Source organism: Ciconia boyciana, chromosome 8, assembly GCF_034638445.1.
Source record: "Ciconia boyciana chromosome 8, ASM3463844v1, whole genome shotgun sequence".
In the NCBI taxonomy this organism is placed as follows: Eukaryota; Metazoa; Chordata; class Aves; order Ciconiiformes; family Ciconiidae; genus Ciconia; species Ciconia boyciana.
In genome coordinates this window covers 55,335,203-55,344,306 of record NC_132941.1, presented here as the reverse complement: position 1 = coordinate 55,344,306, position 9,104 = coordinate 55,335,203, and the positions used below count along the sequence as shown (strand labels likewise).

Genomic DNA, 9,104 nt, shown 5'->3' with positions numbered 1-9,104 from the left:
AGGTAGGAGGTACCAAACTGGCCCTGGAGCACACAAGCAAACATTTCAGACATGTTTATTCCAACCAGAGACACGTTACTGTTTTATACCAACTAGGAGAGCAAAGCCGTTCCCCACCCCTTGAACTTCAGTATTTCTCAGCTGCAATATTTCTTTCTCAAGTGGCCCTTTAAAACAAACAGGAGTAACAGGAAGGAGGAGGTTCTGGGACAGCTACAGAAAAAGGGTCATAAATAAATAAATAAATAAATCCCACTGGTATTCAACTGCTCAGCACCAGGGCTGCCAGTGGTCAACATTTTCAAGGAGAATAATAATGAATAAATAAATCAGGCCTTGCTAGAGGTAAAGTCTCCCACTTTTCACCACTCAGAAGACTGTCCCAAACCTTGTGTCATCCAGAGATTATATGGACCGCAAACATAAATCCAAGCAGCATTTCTTCTTTGAAAACCCTCAGGCCTCATTTGTTAACCTGGAGCTCAATTCAGTCTGTGGCAGACTGCTGCTCCTGCCAGGTCACTTCCCAGAAGGAAGAAGAACAGATGTACTGAGCCACTGGATTACATACACACAAGTGAAAACACATTTAACAGCAGCAACCTGATCCAGCCTTAGTAAGCAAATTTAAAAAACCCAAACCAAACAGAAATCGTTCATTACAGCCATGGAAAGATTATTGTGTGTTGTGCCTCTTACAGGGGATGACACATTTTGGAGGAGCGTGGGGGAAACATCAGAATATTTAAACACAGGCAACTTATCATAATGCAAAACTCTACAGCAGACTCGCTCAGGATCTCCTCATCGCAGGATCGAAGGGCACACGAAGAAGAGAGTCAGCTAAAGTGATACAAATGACCAAGATGGAAGAACACAACTCATTTCAGATACAGAAATGTTTAATGGCGTTAAAGTGCTACTTTAATGGGGACCATATGCTAACATTTAAACACAATTCCACTGCACTGCTAAATATGGTTGTCTTTATTTTTTTATTTTATTTTTCCTCTTTTTGCCCAACCCTACCTAAAACAATAAAATAAAATCTAAAGGACTGAAATTAACAACCCATTCAAATCAGCAATAATAAGTTATGAATTTTATAAAGCATTTTTCATCTTTTTTTTCTTAGTAATGAGGGGTAGTTAAATTACTTAAAGATATACAAAGTTTCAAACAATGCCATAGGTGAGGACTCTATTAAGGTTTTTTAAACTTGGAAAACAAAATAATCCTGGCCATTAAAAAGACAAAAATAAAAAAAGCAAAGCCCTCAAAGTGCAGGTTAGAATGCTCGTCTCCAAGAAAATTAGAAAACATTTGCTATAATAGCTCTTAACAGCACCTGCACAGATGAGATGGCAAGGCCCTTGGGAACAGGACGTGCAGTCAAAACGTTACATTAACATGAGAGACGTGCTGAGCTTAACTAGGTTAACTACTGGACTGGAACTTCAAAAGTCAGCAAAGGGAATGATTCTAAAAAGAAAACCAAAGAAACCCCCACCAAACCTGGCCTCTTCCAGCTAGCACAGCCTTCATCCATTGCGTGCATGGCAAAAAGCATCTTTGCATTTCATTGGGTCAAGTGCTTCATCAAAACAGAGATCTTTTCATGGCATAAATTCATATAAAAGACATCTAAGGTTTCATACGGACAAGCTCTAAAAAGACGCATCAGACTTGGGGTGTTTTCCCTCCCAACACATTTACAAATGTTTATCAAAAAATCTCTTCAAATAAAAAGGTCATAGTGGCTCAGTATCTGGGCATGACTTTCTGGCATATCACCTCTCGCATGTGCTGGTTTCTTTCTGTCCTCAGCTGGTTGTGTGCCTGCGTATGAGCACGCACCTACCGGGAGATCTGCTGTCGGTGCCACAGCCTGAGGCATGGCACAGCCCACGATGTGCTGGTAGATTACAAGGGCGTACCTCTTGCTTTAGCCACGCATCAGAGGTACTTGCTTTTTAAATGATGTCCAACAGAAAGCTGAGCTGAATGGTGTTCTCTCCTGAACATCTCTCTTTGCTGCCCCTCTCTCTCTGGGCACAGAACAAGACCTTAATCATTATTGTCATTGTTATTCCTAGGCTACGTAAGCCTTCTTAGATTTCCTAGTACATTACGACAGCATTGGATTGTGATAAACTGTAGGACACGGTCCTTTTAGGACCACAAAAGCTCTTCAGAAGGGCCTAAACTAGGTTGTTCAACCTGAATGGAATATAAGAAATTCTGACATTTCTCAGATCTCATGACAGAAAGAGAGGGATGAGTCTCTAGTATCCTCTTTCAAACAAATAAATTCAAAACAAAGTGTTTCATCACTAAGGTCTAGATCCAGGTCCCACAGAAACAAACGGATTTCACTGACTTCAAAGGGACTAGTGTTTGGTCTAACTTTTTGCCAGCAGGAATTGGGATTGGTTACATGACCAAATGAGCAGATGTGGGTTTCTGTGGAGGCTTCCTTTACCCAAAAAGCTTTATATACAGGTCTCTCCAGGACTAGCTGTCAATATGTCATTTCTGAAAGAGGATACTGGCATCTAGGACCCAGTTTGATCACCCCAGTGAAATCATTCGCCCTGCACTGTTGTCTCACTTGGTTCTAGGAAGCAAACGAGAGCTTGACACTGGCGCTGGAGTAACCCTCGTCACTCCCAATACTCTGCAAGCTGCTGTGATCATCAATGTCACTGATGCTGGTTGTGCTGATATTGTCCACTTCTCCATGGGAGAACTCTGTGCTTTCAACGTCCACTTCAATCTCTTCTAAAAAGGAAAATGAGAGAAACGCACACAGGTTAGCACCACAGACCCAGCTGCTCCCTTCAAGCCAGCAAGCTGCTAGGACTCCCCCAGTCAGCGATGAAGCAGCAGTCCAGCAGGAAGACTTTCAGTGTTCTCCCTGGAATGGGATGGGCTGTGGACACGATTTATAAAAAGACTAGATACCAGCCTGGAGTTTTTCTTAGGGGTTTGGCAAAGGTATTTGACTCCTTCAGCATGCAGGCCACACTATCAGCATAGGTGGGCCACCCCACACACTGAACTTGTTCCGATACCTCTTTCTTTGCAGCTCTACTACCCAGTGTTGGAAACAAAAAGAAACAGAGAAAACAGAAGGCAACAGAGAAAATGGAGCATGACGTTACCCCAGAACATGCTACTTGCTTGATATTACATTGCCAAAGCCGGGACCACTCACATAGGTCATTACAATGCATTACCATGGGGATCTGGGTTACTCTCAGAGATGCTCAGTGGACTTTAGAACAAAAATCTTATCTTTAAGAAAGACTTAGAAAGCAGACATCTAGTTAACCAGATATCTTGGTTCCCATATTGTTTAGGAATTTTCCAAAAGGTTGGGTTTTTTTAAGCTACAGACTCACACCCAAACTATACAGCATCTTTGGGTCTGTCAGTATCAAACCATCTACTGTGCCTAAATATCTTTCCACAGCAGAGATATTTAAAAAAAGAAAATTATCCAAGTTCAGTTAGCCATTCAGATCATCTCTATCCATTTGTAACTGATGAGATGAACTCTATGGGAAGCTTGGAAGAAAAAAATGTGTGTGTGTGTGTAGAATGACTCCGGGAATTTTAAGAGGCAATTTGCTCGGTTCTGTTTGCTTGGTTATACCATGGTACCTTGGTTATACCACGGCCCAAATACAGAATGAGAAGCTGGATGCTACTTCGCTACATCCGTTTCAGTCCCACTAATATCTTCTTAGATTTTCCTCTTTGTGTTGCTGAGATTCAGTAGACTAAAGAGCACAATGGATATCTCAACTTCACCATCAGGTATTTAGCTACCATCTTGTGATCACATTATTTTTCCTAACTAATACTTTGGCATTTTAGAGAGCTTTTCAGAGAAACAGGTCACATTAAATGCCACAGAAATCAGCTCAAGTTGACAATAACAACACTTCTTCCAGACTTAATTAGAACTCATACAAAATACTAAACTCTTCATATATATGTGTGTGTGTGTGTATGTGCATGTGTGTGAGCAAAATCAGTAGCCTAAATACCAAAGGCCATAAGAAGGGGGTAGCTGAGAGACAAGAAATGGATTAATCTCATGCCCTCGCTTCGCAGAGTCCTGAGGATTCAGTGCTGGTTCAGCACACCTACCTCGCTCCGAGTCCGAGCGATCCGAGGAAATGGTAGATCCAATGCTGTCCATTCGTATTCGCTCTATCTCCTGAGGACCCTGTAGTTGTTCCAGTCTTCTCTTTAGGAATCTTTGTTCTCGTTCCAGGTTCTCAAGCTGGTGCTGGCTTCTCCTCTCAGCCTCTTCAAGTTTCTGACATGATCAAATATGACTCAATAATTAGTTTCATCCTCTTCTCCTTCCCTCCCACTTCCACTTCCCAGCCACCTGCTTCGCTTAGACCTTCCCAGGTTCCAGAAGGATTTACGCTGCAAAAGAGCCCTGAACCAAGGTGCCTTGCAGTCTCCAAGAACAATGCCATCTCCTCACATCTTTTCCACCTCCCAAGTCCCGATAAGTCATACACATTAGTATAAAAAGCCTCTGAGGACAGAGCCTCTCCAGGGGAAACGATTTGAATTGTAGCAGTTTGTGGGTCATTCCACATGGGTTCAGCCACTTGCATTACCAAATCTGTCCACGAAGGGGCCTCAATTCCCTTAACCAAACCAATTCAGTGTTTGTTATGATCCACTGTAACATAAAAACGTGCCCTGGGAGTTCTGTGTTCCTTGCTGCATGGTTTAGTAGGATTTCTCAGAAACAGTTTTCTATTCAGTAAGCGATTTATATAACCTACTACAGATTTCTTTGATGACAACTAGGAAATCTACCAGGGCACTGTTCTTTGTTTCCTACGACAAGCACACTGCATAAGGAGGAGTCATTTCAGGCTACCTCTGTCCCTTCGGCAGTGCTTTTTCTCCTTCATCACCCATCCTCCCTCCTGCTATCCTGACCTGCGACAAAGTATTTCAGCCTCTTCCAGATACTGTCAATGCTGCATTTTCTTTTCATGCTTCGCTTTGCCAAAAGTGACTCTAGAAGAGCGCTGGGCTAGCTGGCAGGTTCACACATGAAACCCCAGCAAGCTAACCCTGTTTCACACTCTTGTGGTTTGTGCTAATGCTTCAGCAGTGGAAACTCACTAGCACATCAGGAAAAAAGCTGCATTTCCCATCAAAACGCAGTCATTCAACAGTAGGTATGTTTTCCTTTAAAGGGATGCAGCTGTCAACGAACAATCACAATACAGAACAAGACCCCTGCTCTCCAAATCAATAATTTCCGTAGTTAAAGTTCATTATGGACTCTTCTAACAATGTGGCTTGTAGTAATGATAAATGATTAGCCAAGGGGGCAAGGCCTGCATGCTTCTCCCCCCCCCCCCCCCCCAAAAAAAAAAAAAGGTGTTAGTCTCCTTCAGCAGAGTTACCTCTAGGCAGCAAGAGTGAGCGACTGAATTGCACTTCTCAACAGCCCGGGCTGAAAGCAGCTGGGAAAAGCAGCTCTTACCTTGATATGTGCTTTGGCTTTGTTGAGCAGCCCAAGCGTTGTGTGCCTGGTGCAGTCTGGTCCTAGCGGTATCAGAACTTTTAAGCGTTCTAGACACAGGCGGAGGTGAGCTCGGCTGCAAGGGGAGAAAAGGAGGATCAGAGCTATGCTTTCAGAAATGGAATGTCATTTCCTTTTCTACTTGCCTCCTGCGAGGCAGTTTTCATGTTTCCCTCTTTCCATACATCACAAGATTCCCCACAGGTACCAGGACAGACTGCCACTAAACTATTTACACTGCAAACATCAGCTGCTCACCCATAATTGCATTATTGCTAACCTCTGACAGATACTGTTTATTTTCTTGCTGTCTGAACTGATAATCTGACTCATCTGGATGAACTTTGTGCAGGGGCAAGGCACACAGGCAAATGGTACAAGTATCTCGTGGGTTTCCTCTCTCTCAGCTATTTGATGTCTGTTTTGCAGAGAACTTTTGTGAAAGCAGTTTCGAATAACTGCTACCCCCTGCACACTTGTGCATTGTTGGCTCAGGGACATTTGCTATAAACTCATCTAAGCACCACATTTTGCACAAAATCGAGAAGATCAATGAGAAAAATGGTCAGCCCAAAACACCCAAACAATCTCTGCTGGCAGTTAAAGGAGCTAGATGGACGGTAGTTCCCAAGAACTGCACTCTTACTCCTTCCCAGGCCCAGGTCTGAAATGCTGCTGGGGGTGCAAGGTCTGTGGGAGCAAGAGAACCCAAGACCTTCCCCTGGGCAGTCTTCTGACCTTGGCTCATGTCTACGAAGACAGGCTCAAGCACGACAGTGTTGCTGATGATATGAGCCATTTTCTGCAGAATATGGAAACGTGTTCTGGGGAAAATGGTTCAGGCAGCAGTGGCAAAGCACATTGTCCTCGGGCTGCACAAGAAAACTGTTCTCACCGTCTCCTCCTCTGTATCACGTATGCAGGAATGAACAGCAGATTTATGGAAAACTATCAAGTGTGGGTTGCCTTTTTCCCCTCCCTCTCTCTTTCCCAGACATTAATGATTTATGTCCAAACTTGTCATCCCAATCAATAACACAATGACATCAGCTCCACCATTCACATGCAAGAAACACTGGTGCAAAAGAGTCCTGAAAGCCTATCCCAGCCCCTGCTCATGCACAAAGAAACTGAATCTTAGCCTGATCCATCTCAATGCAGGGGAAGGAAAAGGAAAAAAAAAAACAAAAAAAAAGAGCATGGACAGTTCATTTCCATTTGTTTTTCAAATTCACTATTGCACCCAGTTTGAAAGGGGTGGGGGAGAGGAGTCTGTAATCAGGCAATTATGTCAGTGACAAGCAAGGATGATTAAGGGTGGAAGGGTCAGGGGTTTTGCTGATGAACTGTCAGCGCAGGGGAGTGTTCACTAGCGGTGCTGTAGCTATGAGCTCCTCACTGTTTCTATTATAAATCTCTTTACAAAGGGTCCATCATTCTGTCTCAAAAACAGCCACAGGGCTGCATATGACCAGCAAGGGCCTTGAAGAACACATGTTTTTCATTAAATATTAACAACTGGAGGGGTGGGGAAAGGGAAATCATAATCCAAAAATCAAACTGCATAAATGGTAATCACATCAATCTCATCTTTCACTTCTCAGCTTGTTCTAGGACAAACCCCACTGACATTAAACCCGTATGGCTGACACAGGGGGATTTTTTTCTACCTGGAAGCCCATTTTCAACGTAGAGCTTGATCAACAGGAGTTGTGTGCACCCACTACAGGTGTTTGCCCATTGTCCCATGATGACCTGTAGGGCCAGCAATGAAAAAGCATTGCTGTTTCACACTGGCACTATAGTTCATGCCATCCCACAGGAGACTGGACACTGACTTCTTGCAGCTAGAGAAAGGAAGAGGAGGAGGATCTTGTGGTTAAAGACATTATGGGTTTTGAACCCATTTTTGGCTACGCCACAGACTTCCTGAACATCCACAGAGGCAAGTCACTGAGTCAGAGCTGTCAGAGCACAGCCGTCAAGCTGCAGCACAGAGCAGCATGTGTCTCTTCACAGCTCGAGTACGAGCACCAGTCATACACTTCACCTATGGGATCAGCCCAAGTTAAAAATGCAGCTTGAGTAGAACTAAAGATGTGTGCACAGATCTGGGGGCTGAAGAGCAAGGCCGGTACCACCTAACAGGACTTGCTACATAGCACCTGCTACAGGTAGGGACTGCAGACTGTCCCCTGCCCTGCTGGCCAAGGGCAGCTCCCAGCCCGCGGTGAAAACTGAATTATTTGTGCAACACAAAACAAAAAGTTTGGGGAATCAACATCTAACCAGTGTTAAACATATCACAGTCCACTCCTGAATACAGAGAGAAATGGACAACACATCTACAGCCTGAGCTTTGGGCTGAGTCTCAGCACTGGAGGTTTTACCAGGAACTGGGGAAGGCGCTGCACCAGGAACTGCAATTCCTGGAACCAGTGATCAGCTTCGGGCAGGAGAGAGCACTGGCTGGATTGCCGAGACAGTGGTTAAAAGGATGGCACTGATCTGCCACGTCAAAAGCTAGGTTATGTGCAGACTCAATGAGAACAACTGCGTTAAGCACCTGAAAGCTATATGCAAAGATCCAGCCACGTAATAAAACCCTGGGCACTGAAACACTTCCTATTGTGCCCCAGGACCACGGTGGATCAAAGGTTACTGAGCAATGCAGGCCCTGACAAGGGCAGGGAGAGGACAAAGCAGTCAGAGGGTCTGTCCTCATGAGGACACTGGAAAAGCTGGCAGAGACTTACTTCCCCAGCACGCATGGCCCCAGAGGGGACATTCCCCCAGTTCTGGATCCCCACATTGGCTCTCAAAACCCAGAAGGTTGGCCCAGGCTCATGCAGACAGTTTTCAGAGAAGCCACTCCTGCCAGCGGCTCTGCTGGCTGGTGGCCAAAGGCTGTGGCCCGCAGCAGGGGTGATGGCCTCTGCCAGCACACCGGCCATCACATCAGGAGGGGACACCTGCCTGCGACAGAGGGTGTGAGCGCGAGCTGATAAGCTCACAACGGCACATAGCACGCAATGGGCAACGAGCACACTTCAGGGGCAGGTGGCGTTGGCTGAGCCAAGGCAGGTTTGGAAGAGGTTTGACCAAAGCAATCAATTCTGTGCTGCTGTTGGATTTTCCCCTTATTTTGCACTCAGAGCTGAGCCACACTGAGTTTTGATGCCACTGCAAACGTAAGTGCATTTATATCTCCAACCACAGCCTAACCGAGGGAAATACACAGGGCTTTACATTAGCATACAGCAGCGGGCCAGCCTCGGTGCGCAGGCTGGTGCAGACCGGGAAGAGCCGGGCCCTTCAGCCCCAGCAGTCACCTCCCACTGCTGGGGACAACACTGGCAGAGCCACTCGGGAGCTCCCTGGCCTGGTGCAGCTGGGACAGCGAAGAGCAACCAAGCCCCCAGACGGTCCTGGCACACAAGCATGTTGCTTTCCTTCAGAGGGATCAAATCAAACAGCTTCCCCAGCTTTCTCCCCTCTGCAGTGTTCAATACATTGCCTTTTTATTTTTAAA

General features: G+C 45.3%; 1 protein-coding gene across 5 annotated transcripts in view; it reads right to left on the bottom strand.

Moving 5' to 3' along the window:
* Positions 1 to 884: 884 nt before the first annotated feature.
* The window catches only part of MXI1 (MAX interactor 1, dimerization protein), a 57,981-nt gene continuing 49,761 nt past the window's right edge, over positions 885 to 9,104 (bottom strand). For all 5 annotated transcript variants that reach the window (XM_072871628.1, XM_072871629.1, XM_072871630.1 and 2 more), the window contains 3 exons: positions 5,534 to 5,648; positions 4,159 to 4,330; positions 885 to 2,781 (listed from right to left, as the gene is read on the bottom strand). In XM_072871628.1, coding sequence (XP_072727729.1) covers positions 2,618 to 2,781; positions 4,159 to 4,330; positions 5,534 to 5,648 — 451 coding nt within the window. In that variant the 3' untranslated portion in view covers positions 885 to 2,617. The remainder of the gene's footprint in view (positions 2,782 to 4,158; positions 4,331 to 5,533; positions 5,649 to 9,104) is intronic.